Source organism: Ips typographus, linkage group LG4 (assembly GCF_016097725.1).
Source record: "Ips typographus isolate SLU linkage group LG4, UJ_Ityp_2.0, whole genome shotgun sequence".
Taxonomy (NCBI): Eukaryota; Metazoa; Arthropoda; class Insecta; order Coleoptera; family Curculionidae; genus Ips; species Ips typographus.
In genome coordinates, this window is record NC_138425.1 from 10,013,663 (window position 1) to 10,032,910 (window position 19,248).

At 33.2% G+C, this 19,248-nt stretch overlaps 1 protein-coding gene across 1 annotated transcript in view; it reads right to left on the bottom strand.

Moving 5' to 3' along the window:
* LOC145727779 (uncharacterized) overlaps positions 1-19,248 on the bottom strand; it is an 82,244-nt gene that overhangs the window by 46,862 nt on the left and 16,134 nt on the right. The window contains exon 2 of the mRNA XM_081977601.1: positions 8,819-9,902. Within this exon, the coding sequence (XP_081833727.1) occupies positions 8,819-9,824 (1,006 nt within the window). The 5' untranslated portion in view covers positions 9,825-9,902. The remainder of the gene's footprint in view (positions 1-8,818; positions 9,903-19,248) is intronic.

The window sequence follows — 19,248 nt, forward strand, 5'->3', positions numbered from 1 at the left end:
TTTAAGCAGGGACTATGATAATTAAAGTTTCGGGCTGTTGCTGTTTAGAGCTAATTGAAACGAATGATCCGCTCTGAACAATATTGACTCTATGTTTTTGAGCTACCTCAAAGAAGACAGAGATTAAACGCCTCTGGTCCTAAAGCAAACGAACCCTTTGTGTCATTTGATCTGTTCTCTAAAGTATACCTAATTTAGTTAATTGATTGCCTGTGAAGTTGACTTTCTTCCTTGGTTTTCAAAGGGCTTGTGCATGGATAATATGATTACTTAATAAGGCTGTTGTGTGCCTTTGTATATAATCCGTCATAAACTTGTTTAACCCTCCTACGATTGTCGGAGTTATTCGAAGCAACTTTCTTAAAAATAAAGTGTAATCAAGAAATTGGAGAATTGTGCTAATGTGTACACCAATTGGTCTTACTCCATCACACTTAAACATCGAGAGAAAGCGTTATTAAGGAAAGTAATTAAACTGAATAACGTATAGCTAGGAAAAATTATCTAATGCACTATACATACAGAATACTACATTGACTGAATTGAAACCCATAAATATTAAAGTATGGATATAAGCCTCTCAAATGCCAACTTTTTCTGATTTATATTTATAGTATATATGATGCTATATCCATTTTGGGGGCCATTAGGCCGGGATGTACGTCAATGCGTTATATCCAATATTTCGATATTAAATTTATTAATGTTATATGGAAAATATTTATTTTAATAATAATGGCAATTTTGGCGTTAGTCCTTTTCAGGTAATAACCTTTATCAAGCTAATTAAACATGTACAATTAAGTCTAGGATGGTAATAAGTATAGTGAAGAAATAAAATCAAGAATTGGGCAGAATCATATTTAAAAGCATGAGAAATTTGTTACTCACTAGAATTAGAATATTGAGATGCTACGTTTTCCCGGTATTTCTGTAATAGATGGAGTTCTGGACGTTAAAGAAAAATAGAAGTAATCGTTTGGCAGCATAGTTGGTACTGAGAAGAATGAAAAAGGAAAAGGTAATACTGAACACTATATTTCTTTCTTGTATTTTAATTATGTAATGTTGCCAGATATTATGCAGAAAAAATTACAAAGAAGCAGAGGAAGAAGGCTCATTTCCTGGTTAAATAACCTGAGAAAATGCTGCAATTGTAGTTCTATTGCTCAGAGCTGCAGCACTTATGGGACTTGAAGAAGAAAATCTATGATGATCCATTACAAATTCCTGAAGAGACACGTTTGTTTAAGTGCTGTGAGTTTTAAAGTTACAACTTAGACAAAATCACTGGTTACGCTTTAGGTGTCTAAGGAATTTGACACGTTCAATCCAACAAAGTTTGCCAATAAGCATGCCATCAGATTACAAAAGGTAATTCCAATTTCACGAAGTAGATTAATACGGAAAGGCCCCCCAAAAGTTAATTTATCGCACGTCTTATAGGCTTCAAGCAGAACATATCAAACCTGTGGTATTTGATTGATGAATCTTATTCGGGGTCGAGCATTATGTCGGAACGTGGCGTCGAGCACCTTTAATAGAGGAAATTTAACAGTTAATAACTTGTTATAACTGTTAAGATTGTGTTTTAACTTTCTGAACTTATGCGGCAGACGTTAATTGCGTTTCACTTGTCGTTTGTAGGAAAGATCGTTAAATTTCAATTATCAAGCGGCAGAGATTTATTTGTTTATCCAGACGGGAAAACTTTATGAAATATTTATTTAAGAAAAAGATTTGTTTTTCTTCAAACATCAGAAAGGCCAAACTTTTCCTAAACATGTTTTCCTTTAAGCAGTTGGCTCTGGTTATGTTCACAACCCTTCCTTATAGGCAATACAATTTTTTTGTGGATCACAGAAAAACCCTATATATTTTTTTCATGTTAAGCAAACATTTCAAATTGTTTACCAGTAACAACAGTTTCGTAATTTGGAATCGTTCATTCATACGTGGTTATATTACAGTAAGATGTGCATTTGGGTATTTTAGTTTTGCGGCCAAGGGAAACAGAACAAAGTGTTATTCTCTTGTACGTGTTCAACCGGGCATTTCAAATTAAGTTGTTGTTCAATATCTCTCTGGTTGTACGCAATTTTATTGAGCGGAAATGTTTCAAGACGTTTGTAAACATTTGCTTTTACATAGAAATTTCAGCTACTTTATAAAATATTACAGCTAGAACTAACTAACGTTTCTAAATAATTACTAGCAACAACATGATCTATTCGTTAACAAAGTTCATTGTTTAAGCATTGCACTAACGAGCCATGTGTAGCACATAATTCGGCTAAAACGAAAACCAAATCTACTGTTCATGGAATTAAAATTAAGGGCACAGCTTAGACTTCAGCGAAGCAAATTATTGATTCGACCTTACTCGCATTATTCTTCTCGCTTATTTATTGCCTGCATATCCTAGCGCTTGATTATTACGGAAAAAAAATCAAAAACAAAGGAATTACGTAATTGAATTCTGACGTCTTGAATTAAGAACAAAAGAAACCCATTCTGGATAGCCTTTGTGATATTACCTAAGTGTTATCATTAACGTAAAATCCAATTAAAACTGAGGAGAAGTAATTATCGAGAATAGCACCATTTTATTGTTAAAACGAAATAATAAGTGATTGACAAGACAGAAATTTGCCCAAGATTCAAGAATTTGTGTTTCCGCTTGTTTTCTTGATTAACTGTAGAAACTGCCAGGTAAATTAGTAACTATAAATGTTCATCAAGCTCCAAAATTAGCAACGAATTATTAAACCTTTCTTCAGATTTTAAATGAAATTACGTTGCAGCTCCGATTCAGTTTCAAAATAATCTTTCTTTCTGCGAATTGTGTAGATATAAAAAGTTGTTTAAAACAAGTATACTAAATTTCTTAGAATGTTGAATTGGAAAAATACATCGTTCATATTATTTTTTAGACTGAATAAAATAAAGTAAAAATGCTCACAAATCAGTGACAACAAACACAATAAATTGATATAAAACCAACCGGTTATGTTGAACAAAAGGAGTTCGTTTTTCAAACTAGAAAGAGATCTATTCGATGCCACTGAGCAACGCTGGCAATAAAACATGACACCACTTGGGGAAAATGTGGGTTATTTCCAATCTCCATAGCAGATGGAAATTTTTCAATGTTTCAAAGTGCGATTATTCACCACAGAGCCCGGATTCGGACGTTTGTTTTAGTGCTCGCGCTGCATAACCGAGGACCATAATATTCTGTTTTAGTTTGGCCTCGTTCGTTCAGTGTTTTGCTGTCGGAAAATATATTGTTACGTACTTTTAAGGAAAAACTCTCATTGTTTCAAGCACAAAACTCGGTCCACCAGACTACAACCCACGACTTCTGCTAGAGATAGAGCTGAATGAAAATTTAGTAGGTACAAAGTTGCCAGAGTTTCGACAATAACTATAATTACTTAACCAAGTTAAGGCTATTCACAGAGTGAAAGTTACAACGGTAATGCGCTTTGAAGTTCGGCAATGTCATATTATTTGAAAGACGAGTTTCCTACATTTGCTATGCACAGTGAATTCAATTCAGAATAATTTAATGCTAAACTTTAAGACAAATAATAGATAACATTACTGCCTAAAGCAAAAAGTTGAATACATTTTCAGACTGATGATTAAAAAGGCAGAGACAGATTGTTAAGATTTTATTCTACAAATATTTGAATCCAAATAACAGCAATTTTAATGACTGTACTCATCAACAGAGTTAAAAAAGGTGATATTAATGTTTCTTAAGGAAAAACTTTCAGAACAAAATCACAGAAACATAAAACCATATTTCAAAAACTACTATTTATCTCCACATAAACAGTATTTTACCGCAGTAATACGGTAGCTCGTAATGTTCTATAAGAAATAGGGTAACACTAAGTAGAGAGTATAAAACTTGAAATAATTACTTACGCTTATTTTTAATGTTAAAATTCTGCAATCACTAAAAAGCCATTACTTTCCAGGTTATCTGACCTACTTTTGAAATCTTTCTTCTCTCTAGGCATACATATAACACGGTTTTAAAGGTAACGTTACATGACAGACAGATATTACTCGTTGATAACATTGTATGACATACTCTCGAAAAGTTTGGCTTAACTTTAGTAATTTGGTGTAATAACGAAACTTGATTAATGTTGAAATAGGGGGTTGCTAAGAGTTTAGCCGAAAATCGATTAGAGTTTACTCGAATTCAGTGAATATTCTTAAAGTTGCTATTATTTCTATAAATCTTGTTTGGGGACAGAGGAAATAGGCACAAAAATGCCGAGATATTTCTTTTTAAGGTTGAGAAAATAGCTTCAATTTAGTTGGGAGGCAACTAAAAGCTTTTCCCTGAAGCAATGCACCTAGGCTGGGAAGAGCATTTTAAAATAAGTTTACTGGGACGGAAAGTCTATTTGGCTTAGATATTGACGTTTGATTTTTCCAATAAAAGTTTAGAAAATCTTTAAAGATTATTGTCCAGTGTGTTGGACAGTTGATTTTGTTCACAGTAAAGCAAATTTAAATTACAATTTTACAGTCCTTACACGTAATTTCTATCCAAACGTGAATATCATAAATATTTCTACTTGATCTTACCCAAAAACGAATATTTATGTGTCGGACGCTTAGAATAATAATATCAACATTGTACAGGCGAATGTTTTAGCATAATTAAGTTAATGTGCATTCAAACTTTAGTAAATAGTAGCACAGCTTTCTTGCATACATTAAATCTTAGATTAATTAGATAATATGTGTAAAAGCTGCTATTCTCCCTAAATTTGGCTCGGAACACATAAAGTTGCAGCCTCTGCCTCTGGAAATTCATTAATTACTAAGCTTTGAGGAAAATATGTTGCTTAAGTCAGCTTAATGGGTAACCACTTAGCAACAGGTTATTACATGATGTAGACAGAAATTTTGTTTGTGGTGGAAGTTTTGAAATTTTACATTGTTAACAGACAACGTAAAAGTATCTTTTCTATCAATTTTTCATAAAATTTATGTCAGGTTAAAACGATTAGATTAATAAACAACTTTCCACTATTTTAAATTAAAAATAAACTTTGTTTTTGGTCTTTACTACCTAGAAAGTTTCATATTACACAAGTGTTTTCGTTTTCACCCTGTTTTTTGATTTCGAAATTTTTTTAAAACTGAGAAAGTGTTGATTTTTTTGTTGGAAATCAGATTTTACAATTTTTGACTATTTTTAAGCATTTTCCAAGACATTTGAAACTTTTTTTTGGTTTTTACGACATAAGTAGTTTATATGACTTGGATAGAGTAGGCATGACGGCAATTATATCATTAACATTTTTCATTTTCACCTATTTTTAAATTTTAATTTAAAAAAAAAAATGTTTTTTGTTGGAAATATGACTTCGCAATTTTTTTAAGTGATATGAGTCCAAGTTTGGATTTTACAATTATGCAACGTTTAAAAAAAAATTTTAGAAGTTGCCCGATATTAAACTCATATTATTTAATGCCAATTTATTTTTATCTGAAATTTGGTATAATCCAAAACCCTGCATTATACAGCTAATAGTAAAGAGGTTAAAAAATAACCTAAACTAACCTAACCTAAATCAAGTTTACATTAGAGATTTAACTTAAATTGTCCATCAGTTAGTACCTACATAAAGCCATTTAATGAAAATTGGGTTTAAATTATGTAACATTAAATTTCAAGGCGTTACTGGAGCACCTTAATCCGCAAGCATGCAGGAACATCTAAAACTATTATGCAAATGCTTTTAATGGTACAATATGATTTGCTTTAGCGTTGCATAACTTACGGAGGCCAGAGCTAAGTGCTGGGTTTTGGGGGCCTAAAATTATGCAGTTAAACCGGAAACAGAATGTTGACAAAATGTCAAGGATTGTTGCGGTTGCTTAAATTGCTTGTGAAGAACCGACCCAACTGGCATTTAGTTTCACCACAGAGAATTTTAGTTTTCAGTTTTATGTTTATTTTTAACTTTGGTTAATTGGTATTAACTGTGCTGTAATCCAAAGAAGCTCTACAACGGTAATTTTTAACTTTGGATGCAATTTGAACCAACTTATAACGAAGAGAAAATGTTTACCTAAAATCCAGACGTCGTTACCTACCCAATTATCTTGAAGTTGGCTTACTCATTGCTAATTGACGTCGGTTGTTGAATAAGAGCCGGAAACTCACCTGCACAATACGAACTAATTTAATGTTATACGTATACTGGTACTTATTCCATAAGGTGAAACGGAAATGAGTTGGGAGAGAGATTTAAAATCGTGGTAGTTTATCGCTTTCTTGCAGCGAAAATACGAGCTGAGTTAAGTGATTACGAGACTAAATCGGATCAATATAGTGTCGCCCTAGATGCAGTCACTGTCGAGAGTTATGATCCACACAGCACAGAGAGGAAGTTATCGGGATTTTCACTAAACTGAAATTATCCACCATGTTTGCGTACGAAAATGTAATAAAGCAAATATTCGCTAATTCATATTGGCGTTAATGCGGTTGAATAAATTACCGTAGTCTTCTTGAATTAAGGGAACTTTAACGAGCCGACGGCTGGAGTAAACAGCCATAACTTGGTCTTAGCCAAGAACAAGCTTATAAAATTCAGTTAGCTCCTCCGGCTGCAGATGCTGCATGTATGCGTCGCTTAATGCCCTAATATTATTATCGTTAGATGAATTTAATCTGGTAAGCCCAAGAATAACGATTTTATCGCAAAACACGAAGATCGACACTGTGCAAACAGAAAGTCAAATCTTTTACGCATCAAAGCCGCAAACTGGGGAAGCTAGTCGAATTTAAGGGCCGCATGAAAAAACTTCGGTGTTGTTAAACCTTAAACACGAATTCAACCATCTCGAGGGTCTACTAAAATTTGGATAGCTCACTGTTGGGAATCCAGACGAGCGAATTGACTTAATCGACTGAGAACTTCGGAATAACTGTCTTTTGCTTTTTTTCTTTTTAAAAACGTTGCTAATCTTTAGAGAGAACTTGTTTGTCTTGAAAAGTCATTGTTTTTTCTCATACCAATAAAAATAAACGACATGATCGAGTCCGTCAATCTTGCATTGAAAACTACACTTTATTTTTCCTTTTACTATCAACTTGTTTTGTAAAAGTTTTAGACAACGTTCGCAGAGAGAGGGCTTTCTATACATACAAGCATGTTGCTAGAGTTTGGTATTCAAACTTTCAAAGTTCATCTTTACATATTTAGACTTTGTGGAAGGTCACTTTGAGCGTAAATTTAACCATCCTTGAAATTTCAATTATGGTAATGGGACTTTGCGTACTGTGTTGTTAAACTCTTTAGAATTGTGTACTATTTTTGACAAGTTTCGAACATTTCGAAACAACCGAAAACTTCCGGTCAACAAGGTTTGCACCATAACAAAGAAAAGCATTATTTAATGATTTGGATATCTTTACGAAAATCAGAAATAAGAAAGCATGGTGATTCTGAAAATACTGTCAAAATTGCTGTGGACCTACTACTACTGCTGTTTTTTTCATAAAACATTAATGTTTTGAGATAACTTCTGCCATTTTAAACATGAAAAAATGTAATATGGCATTTACCAAAAATCCGAGTTTACAATATTCATTATCTTGCAATAATGTAAAGGGATTCTTCAAAAAAAATTATCTTGTAGTTTTCAACTCATATCAACAAAATGGTTTAAATTAACCAAGATTATTTTTAGGGAGACCAGTTTCCGAAAAATCCTTGTAATTACTCTTATTTGGTACACTCTCATAGAAATTTCGTGGCAATTTTATAGGACGTATTCATCCTAGTTTAATTTTCTGCCCGAATAATTTAAAATTCCCCAACTAAGTAGAAAGACAGTCAAGGCTTGTTTTCTAACTGAACTTTCATGAAAAATGAGCTGTTATATCCGCCAGATACCACGTAGTAACTTAAACATAAAATTTCGATTACTGCGGCAATATCCAAGGATAAAGGAATCGTTATTAAGGCTGAATGACAATCCTCTTGAATTGGAAAATGTGACAGTTCTAATCTGTACAGAAAGTTCAACAGTAAACACAGTTTCGCTTGTAATCCATCTCAAAAGTAGAATCCGTTCTTCAGGTCCCCCAGGGAATAATTTTGAGTTATAAAGATAATAGCCGGTAACTGTCGAGGTGTCAGTTGATTTATTTCGTCCGTTGTGTACTTTACTGTTAATTTATTTAGCCTAACATTAGCACTAAACTTAATTAATTAGTAACTCTAAAGCTTGACAGAAATTCACAAAACAAAGGATTAAATGCTGTTGGTTTCTCACTAAATTCAGCGCAACCAAGTACTCTAAATTAACGGAAGCCACTTTTAGTAGTTAATACTACTAATTTTCTATAGAATTTAAGTGGACGAGGCATTCAAAGAGAACAAAAAATGTAGCAAAGAAATGTGTTCCTGTTTTCTGTATTGAATATCTTAAAGGCGTCCAGATTATAATAATAGTGGCAGTATAATAAATGATACGGTAAAATACAAGTAGCAAGATTTATGATGACAGTTTGGTTTAAGTGGTCATTAAATATTTAAAGGCTTGTACAAACTTGTGAATATAATACACTTTTAGTATTCAGAGTGATTTTCGGAGGCTTGCAATTTCTCGAGAATTGGTGATGACGAAAAACAGGTGTAAATTTTAGAAACACACTTTTAACTTCGATTTAGAACCTAACAAAAACTAATAGATTATCATAATGGTCATAAGTTAGAAAGACATGACCATAAATTTCAAAAAAACAGAGTTGCTGAAATACTTTACTTACCATTTAAGTTCAATTCAGTGGCTGCTTTACTGGAATCTCTAGTATTCATCAAAGTATTAAACTCGGTTATTGTAGTGCCATAAGAAACCGCCGAACCACTACTCGTACTTCTTCTAGCCCCATTGATTTCTCCAACAGCCAGTTCCATGTCAGGATGAAGAAACTGTTCACTATATCGATCACCGAACCTTTCGCGATAAGACGTTCTGTGTTGATGTATTGAGTTCAATATAATATTTGATGAAGTTCGCGACAAGGCCTTTCTTTGCCTAATAGCTTCCTTGTATATTCGACAATACATGGTCACCATTAGAGTTCCAGGTATCCAGAAACTAACCGAGCTGGATATTATTGCGTAGTATTTGTTCACGACAAAATCGCAACTGTCCGGATGTTTATATTTGTATTCCAAGTGTTCTGGTGTGGTGTACCAGCCAAGAAATATTGGCATAAAACTTATTAGTGCTGGAAGCATCCACACATTGGCTAACATGAATGAGACAGTTTTATGAGTCATTGTTATAGGATACTCCAGTGGTCGCACTATAGCATAATACCGATCTACGCTAATACAACACAAATGCAAAATACTTGCAGTGGAGAAATACACGTCGAAACTGTTCCAAACATCGCACATAAAGATACCAAACATCCAGCGTCCACTCAACTCGACACTAGCATTAAACGTCATAGCACATAAGGCCACTAGCATATCGGCCATAGCCAAGCTCACCACGTAATAATTAGTGATCACCCTCAATTTACGGTGTCTGTGAACGCTTATGATCACTAAGGCATTGCCTAAAACAGCACCAGCAATTATAGACGAAAAAATAAATCCTTTCACTATCAACAAAAGCAGTTCAGTCCAATGAAGATTCGGATCGTCCAGGGTGGCCACATTGCTGGTTTGGTTCCGGGTACTGACGTTGAGTATTAAACTAGGTACTGCTGACGGTATAGTAGCTATGGTAGCTGAATGCGATGCCATAGCGTTGACTATCATGGTGACTATTTGATTGTTAGGTGGTACTTCCACACTTCACCTTGTGATCCTGGTCTGAGGTATAACCATTTAGGATACCTAGAAAGAAAATGTCACTAAATAAATGAGTATTGCAGAAAAAAGTTACTAAACATCAGTGAAAATAACACCAAGTAGCTTTTAATAAAAAACAAATTCTAAAGGTCTATAATATGCTTTAAACGTCATCCTGTAAAGGTAAACGCTTTCGGTCATTGAGGACACACTAAAACCCTAACACTGGACGATCTCACTAAATTCATGGGCTCTCGAATTTCGTATTCCTATTGACTACAAGCACCAGAGAAATCCAATCCAATGCTCGGTTAGTGCTGTTTAATTTTTCAGGAATTGGATAAAAGGTCATTTCGTCTATTAGACGAGGTTGTGAAAGAGAATTTTTAAGTTCGTCCTACAACCCCATTTCGAGTTAATTCTTGCTGAAATGTTTACAGACTTTAGTTATCATTGCATTAAAATATTTTTCAAATATTGAACAAATACAATAGTAATAAAAAGCAGTATAACTGACGCATTACAGTGCATACGACGTAAAGTTTTATTAATTTCTATATATGTGCCTCTGTAAATTGCAGCAATTAAAATGATTTATATTAGACATAAAAACGATATAAATTAAATATTGTAAATACAAACTGGTTTTTAGCTTTTATTATAATACCTTCTTGAATCGTTATTGCTAAACAACAGTTTTATATTAAAACAAGAACATAAACAAAACTGCCTCGAAAATTGCTTTGGTAATATTTTATTCAAACTTGCAAAAGTAATTTGAAAAGGATTATTGAGTAGCAACGTAAAGTTACGTTCGGTAACAAAATCAGTTGGTTATTAAATTTGCGACTTTGAGGGAGTAATATAGGACGTGGTTCTCTTGGAATTGTTTTAATTAGTAAGTTCCCTTTAAGTAAATCTATAACTTGATAGGACTCTGCTTTAAGTTTACATTTGGAAGTTTGTCTGTTATCTGGTTTGGTAACTTAATAATTTAAAGGATGTGACGGAGTTGAAATTCAATAAATATTATATAAATTACGTGATACTATAAATTTCATATTATCCATTTTGAAGCTGACCTGTATGGAAATAAATTGAGCGCACTGCGCTTTATCTGAAACCAATGGTGAGTTAATGAAAGTGCAACTGCATTAACGATGCATTTGCAGGTCTGTTTGAAGTCAATTTAGGTCTCTTTGTTGGTAACTGATATTGGGCAAAATTTCTCAAGAGAGAAGTGCTCGATATTCCATTGGGGCAGTGATTGCAGGATCAGTAATATCTAGTCTATTGAACTGTTTCTAAATGCACTTTTTTCTGTTTTTTATTGTATATTATTGTAAAACCTGAGTAAATAGCTTTGTTAGTAATAGTGATAACTGTTTAAATGGATCGAAAATTTACGAGGTAATATTAATTATCTGATGAACAAGCCAGTTTAATTATATTAGCACATATCGACTTGCTCACTTGAATCACATTTACCGTTGATGTCGATAAAGTTCTGGTTGGCTTTTGTTTGGATTAAAGCTTATCTGGATGTTACACGAAATTTATAACACGTTCAAATAAATTTGTTTTCATACGGGAAAACTTTTACGGTTGACGATTGAAAATAGCTTCAACAATCACGAGGAATTTAACACTTTCCATTTTTACAGCTGATACTAATATTATTACTAATACTAATACTAATAATAATACTAATACTTGCTTTATAAACCAGGCTTTAGTGTTTAGGCCCTAATAAAAATTTGCTCTTTTTCTTCTTGTATTATTGATATTTTGGTTTTAAAATTTTATAATCATCTTGAATACGGTACCCATTTAATGATTTATACAGCTTCGACCATTCGAAGAATAGGTAAATTCTCTCTTTTAAACAATTTACTACTAAATTACTCTTAAAATTCCATTTTGTGTGCGTCCTTTTTTTTCAATCACTTAAAAATAAACTACCTCTCATTTAAATATAAATATACGCAAGCACACCGGTCCTTCAGCGCGGAATTTTCTGATTGAGACCGTAACTGCAGGCCCAAGAGGATAATGAAATCTTGCTGAGAAAATGTTTCTTCAATTTTGCGCGAAAGCAAACATTTTTGTAAGGCCAGAGGTAAACAAAACGGGAACGAGGGTGAAGGAAAATGTCTACTTTGGCATTAGAGGCAAGATGTCGTCGACGCTGTTTGTGCTGATAAGTTTACTGGAACGAAATGTGCTTCGCCTTGTCTTTAGAGCTTTAACATTGTCGAGATGTTTCGTAGTTGTTTTACCTATTCATGCAAGTGTTTACATGCGTTATTATACTATTCTATAAATAGAAACAATTTCTTAGTTTTACTTAAGAAGGCGCAATATTAAATCGTCTAAGCAATAACGTGATTGACAATTTCTGTGAAGTGTGATTGAAATTTGAAAGGATTATTATTAAACGTTATCTTCATTAACGAACTCAATAACTCTAATTTGCAATATAATTTCCCTGCTATTATACCCACTTTTATTCTATTGAAACTCTCCAACAAAACGCGCTTAATCAAAATGGTTTTTGCAATTTGATGAAAGTACTTATTAACGTAAATTTCAATTAGAGCTTGTACATTCCACGCTCTTTATCGTTTGTTTATACCCCTGTACCGCTAAAATTGGTTTTACTAATATTTCACTACATGCTGCTGTGATTTATTACATTGATCAATAATTTATAGCTGAATTACTGTTTGTTTCAAATGGAATTAAAAGCATTTGGTTTCTCTCTATCTCCCTGAGATTATTTATCCATACTCGTCCTGTGACATATTAAAAATGTACAAAAATTGCTAGTTTTAACAATGCCATTTTATACGCTTTAACATTAAAATACGTACTTCCCTCCAACTTCCAACGCGATCTTTCTTGCTGCTTTTTTCATTCCACCGCATTAACCAGTTCAGGCCTTTAAACGAGATTTATAGTTACAAAGTCGTAATATTTTTTTTTGTTACGAAAAACCGACATTTTCACTTATTTTACATTAGCAACTGTTGTGTAATAATATAGTAGATTATCAAACACGAGAACCTGAACCACCGAAACTTCCAAAGTTCACGGTTATGAACGAAATTAGTTAAGCCAACTCTACCCTTTTTGGGAAAACTGGTATGGGCACGCAATCTGCTTTTTATAGAACAAAGATTTCAGAAGTTATTCATACCGCGGTAATCTACTTAATTAATCTAATGTCCGTCATAAAAAAGCAATGCTGTGGAATTAGTGGAATGGTATAAATTTCCTAAAAATTCTGATTACAACTTTATACAGCGGAAATGTGTATTGAACAAAATGTTGTTTGATAAGAGGATGATAAATCGTCAGAATTTAATTGAAATAAAGCCTTCAATCAATTAATCATACAGTATTTTTGACCTAGTGGATTATCGTCAACTGACCCTGAAACAAAATCCATATTTGCCGGGTAATATCACTCAAGCTTCTCGTTCTCCCTATCGTCAGAAAATCGTCTCTATTTTGACCTTGTTCGTTTATCTAATACGGAAAAAGTCAGAAAACCCTATAAATTATTAGGAGGAACTTCCAAAGTTAGAATTTATGTTAAAGATACACGTCGTAATCCGCCTACGGTAGCAAGCGACCGAGTATAAATTTAGAAGCATTATTATTCAGGGAATTTGATATCGCCGTAATAAACTTTTGAGGGAAAATGCACTGTAATTATTTGGTATTTGCCGTGGATAAACCAAGTAAGTACTAACAACTTTCATTTCCTTTATTGCAAAATTAAAACAACTTGATTCTTACTCAGTTGCAGCATTTTTGCAGTTTAGCTGACATAAAAGAATCAAAGCCGGCAAAGCTCGGCTTAACAATGCTTTGAAATAGGTTTGCCTCGCTCAGAAACTAGCTAACTTCTGCCAGAGGGTCGTTTCGTGCATGTGCTAACATTATTAAGACTTATTAGATGCAATTATTTAGCATAATATAAAAGGGCAAAAGTCTTTGGTGCTGAACTTTTAACCACCGGCTGCTATAGTTTTAATGGTTTTGTAATGGGATAAGTGGATGCAGATATATGCGGATTACGTTTCGATAGCATGCTATAAGTTTCTTTGAAGGACTTTCAGAAGAAACTGAATTTATTTATGGTTCACTTGTTGCTTAGATAATTTATTCACTAAATCAAAAGCATTTCTCATATTCAATAGTAATAATCAATTCATTTCATGCGCAGTAACATAGCAAAAGCGGTAGTACTTGTTCTTCTTGGAAAGTTGTTTTAGTGGTTTATCGCAAGTTTAAAATCAGATTAAACATAAATATACGCTAGTAGGTAAAACAGCAACATACTCTAAAATTCTTAATTAAAAATTTTTCAATCATTCCACAAGATTAAATATCTGCAAACATGACGGCTATTTCAATAGAAATTTTTCGCTGTCAGGCAGACCGACAAATAAATACGACATATTATTTCAACAGAATTTCCTACGACTCAATTTCTCGTCAAACGTTATTTCGGAAAGTTCACGCTGTTACCAAATTGAATTCGCACACATGCAGTTCGCAACTTTTAAATCTTGACCGGCTTTAACCAATCTAGCTGTCCGGTTTTATTGGAAAACTTTCCGAAAAACATTCGCGCCGAATTTTCCGACTTATCAAGGTTAAACGTAACGACGTTAAGCATCAAAGGCTATAAAAGCTTATATTTTACAAAGGCTTTGTCTGTGTTAACATTGCGAGGGCCAAGTGAAAACCGGATCGATATATTGACCTTTTGTCGGTATTCGTGCCCTAACAAAAAGTTCACGCTCTGTCAGATGCAAATTGTTTTTGTTAACAACCGAAAGTTTTGAAATAAAAGGAGAATAGTAAAGGTGTATAACCATTTTGTTTGGTAGGCAAGAAAAATTAATCTTTCCACTATAATGGAAGGTTCAGGTTTGATCAGCTCCATGCATAAAGTGAGGATTTGCAAAGTTATTTCCCCCAGGAAAATCTAAAACTGAAATAAGCCAGGTAATGACGGTGTACCAAAAACGTTTTCCTCCTTTTTTATTTCCGTACTCTCTTTCCGACCGTATCATTTCTTTTATTACACACGGACCAGATAAAATCTGGCCGTTTTTTAAAAGGTGTATTTCCGGAAGGAAACTGTTATTAGGTTCTCGAATTTCCGGTTTTTCAAGCCGATTTCATGCTTATGAACTAGTCCTGATCTAGTGTGATGTTTTTGCTAAACTCAAAGTTGAAACTTAACTGAAAATTACTTCTTCTTATCTCATATTGTTGCAGGATATTATCCATTGCACATAGCAGAAGATTGCTTAATATTTCCTAAATAATTGTGTTTACGAATGCCTATTACTTACTAGTTTTGAATAGATAATAACATCCTTGAGTAATGAGTTAATACTCACAGTTACCTCTGGTTCAGTCCACGTGCAGATTCCACCAATATACCTATAGCAAAAAACAAAGTAAAATGGAGTGACGTACCAGTGTAATATAGCCTTGATTATTACGTCATATTTTGACAAATGACATTTGGCTGTCAATACAGCTCTGTCTTTTGTTCTGTTCTAAACTTGAAACTGTCAAATTCAATCCCAAAGAAGTACAAAACAACGAAACATCAGTTTGACTTTGGTTGAATGCATTTTTACCTTCATCAGTGCATTTTTGGCATTTGTAACATTAGTTGTGTGTTTCTGACTTAATTTTAGTCAATTTTGAATTTGACATGCAATATCTTGTCCATAGAGCTATAAAACCACAAAACAGTCTTAAAATCCAATAAAATTAGTATAAACAAAACCAAACGTATTTCATAGATTTATGAGTGGAATTTTGACCGTTACGACATTTGGCCGATATTTACAAGTTTTAGCTCTGTTCTAAACCTTAAAACTGCCAAATTCAATTCCATAGAAGTACAAAACATACTCGAAAAGTAACAAAATCAGTTTGACTTTGGTTGAATGCATTTTATACCTTTATCAGTACAATTTACAACATTTGGTGGTCTGTTTTTGACTTAATTTTCACGACAAAAAATCTAGACTTTTATTTTCTTTCGTTGGGAATACTTAACCACAGTCGTAGAAAAAGTATAATATTCTACACGCATGTAAAGGCTGTTACTCACGCGTGGATTTACGACACTCGGTTTCGGCTCGTGTCGCAAGATTCATCTTTGTGAGTTACGCAAAAATAAGCATCTTACACTAATTCGTTGATTGTAAGCTTCTTTGTCAACCTAATATCAAGGCAAACGACTTATTGGTTACATATTACCCTATTTATCCCAATCGGTCTTACGTGTAGGATGGGGCTTTCCTTTCGTTTCCCAACCAGCTTATTGGATTAAATGTTAAACCTAATTTGAACCGATTCACTTGCTACAACGACACTATGTCGACCCGTTTAATCCTTAGCGACTTACATGAAAACCCATTTGTTCATTGCTTCGTCTTTTTCCGTATAATTGTACTAAGCGTAACACGATTCTTCTTTTTTGAATCCACTACACTGTTGTCGTCTTTTTTTGACTCAACTTAGGATTACGTTCCATACCTTGAATTAATTCACGCCCTTCGGTTTAAACATGTGACTGAAACGACGGCAGATTATTTTCAATTCTTATGCGGATTTCAAAGTAATTATCTGGTGTTTACAACAGGTTTTAAAGCTTAGCCGTTAAAAGCTTTCAGACGAGAATTAAGAGAAGCACTTTACTTTAACATTGTAGAGGCTGAACGAAAACACCGACAGACTTTATTTCTTCAACGGCGATTTCAAAGTTCATGCTTTAAAATTAACTGCACTAAAAACATCAAACATGACTTATAACGCTAAAAATTCAAACACAAGAATAAGAGGATACACATAAAATGAACACGGTCGTGAAATTTGATAACGGTGCATTTTAGAGATAAAGTTTCAACTGAAACGTGCTAGTTGCCGCCTTCAGGCGGAAATTCCTCGCTATTTATTCAAGAACGGGTTTTATTGAAAAGATACACTTGAAAATTCAAGGGTTATTCCTTCTTTTGTTTCAGTAATTCCATTTCATTGAATAATTAATTAAACCAATATTCAAGTCTGCCACGTGACTATCACAGGACAAGTGTGCAAATTCTTGGTTGTGAAGCAACCACAAGTAAATTGCATGTTCAGCATTATTGCGAATTGTCTCTGGAGTACGTAGCAAATGACTAAGTTATACTCGAAATAATCTCTGCAGGAGCTTTTGTTGGATTAAATGCAACCACATTATTAACCACCCTGAGCAGGTAAAAGGAAAGTTGAAATTCTGAAATGTTTATAAAAGACCAAAAGTTTGCTAAAAGGAAGCAAACCTGGGGGTCTATACATATTTAACAGCAAAAGCAATATTGGAAAATTGGACTTTTAAGAGAGAGGAGCCATTTGATCCAGCTTTTATATTGCTTTTTATTTATCTGATTCCTTCAAAAATAAATAACTCTGTTTCTCTTATTGTGGGAAAATCTCCAGGCCGCAGCCTAAAATAGCCTTAACAAATTGAAATATTAAATTTGAAAAATACGATCATCCGGTTTGTTGATGAACAAGAGAAAACGACAACGGAGAAATTTATTTAGGGCGTTTTCATAAATTGGCACAAATTGTGTCCGATGCCGAAATTTATTTCAATTCAAAGCTTTTTCGTCTTGTGAGTATTATCTTTAAATGTAGGAAAATTTGAGATGAAGTGTTATTTAGGTGGCATCACAGTAGTCAAAGAAAAAAATAAAACTAACACCAATATTAGTTGGAAAACTTAAAAAATTCTTTGTATAAGAGAAATTCTAGACAGTTTGACCACAAACAGGATTTATGTGACATTCCATTATCCAGGAAGCTCAAGCAATATCAAAAATATGCACTTTTTGGTCAAAATGCTTACCGAACCAAATAGCATTTTGCTGTTCAAAGCAAACGCAAATTTAAGGCAGGAACACAAAGGCGTGAATACCAATATTTCTTGTTTTCTGTCGCAAAATTGCAGTCAGAAAAATACAAATTGCTTCTAGGATTTATTCTGATTCACCGTATACTGATCGACACGTGTGTTTGATTTGTATTGAAAGCCGAAGTTTGCAAATAAACCGGAAATTGTTATTGACACTCAATAGAATTACCATTTTGAACTTTCTAGTATGAATAACTTAGTATACAAAATGCTCAATTTAACAAATTTCCGCTTAGTTATTCACCAAAACAAACTAGGTTGACTCCCTCATCGTTGACAAAACTTTTATAAATACGCAAAAATATTGATGATTTAATTTGAAAAATAAAATCGAATTACTATGGAAAATGCGCGAAAATATTCAATTCAAATGTTTAAAAATCGTTGATGAAGTGAACACATCTGAATTTTAAATTTATTTTTACGCAAATTTAATGAAATTACTTTGTGTAAATATGAATTTCATCGCTGAACGGTTTTAACAATAACTTAATTTTCATTCACAATATGGGGTTTTGCGTTACTTATATTGTAAAAACTGTATTAAACTGCCAATATTTTTTATTTATATCATTCAGTTCTGATTAATTAACTTTCTGCCAAAGACATTTAATATACATATAAATTGGATGAAGTTATATTAACTGAACTGCACGTGGAAATTATTTTATGAAAATAACACAACAAATTGGTCGATTGGTGGTTATCGTCTATTAGGCTTCCTACTTATTATGGTACATAACTGAAATTGAAATAAAATTGAAACCGACATGCAAACAATTTTCAAACAAGTTATTTCAGCCTCGAAATTCTACAAAATTAATTCCACTGGATAGTTTTGTTTAGATATTGTTACGCTGAAACTTTTAAGAGCTTGAATGTAATTAGACTGTAAAGTTATAATTAAATCGGTGCAAAAACATCACCTTTCATTTGCATTAGATGTTGCAGTAATTACAATCTGGAAGCAACACTAAAACATGGATTTTCAGATGTTGCCCAGTTGACGAAAAAGTTAATGACAAAACATCTTTAGCACAATTTTAATTTCCTACAAATTATACTCCTACAATGTGACATACCCTCGAGCTTTAGCAACGTTGAAAAATTACACCGAGTACCCCCTTAGGACTATTTATGACGTTTCATACAAGCTGGATGATTAATAACTGAACTGAATGTTACTTTCGGTTAAAAAATCACGTTCAATTATTGCCTGCCACATTTGATGATCGACAACAAAGGATCAAATTGTAAACATAATTTGTGTTGCTGAATGAATTTGAATTTCACCAGTCAAACGGAAATTTTGGTTGAACTAATTCATTACTCCCAATGTCGGATTTGTAGATGCGAATTGCTTAAATACACAATGTGAGATAAAAATGACAC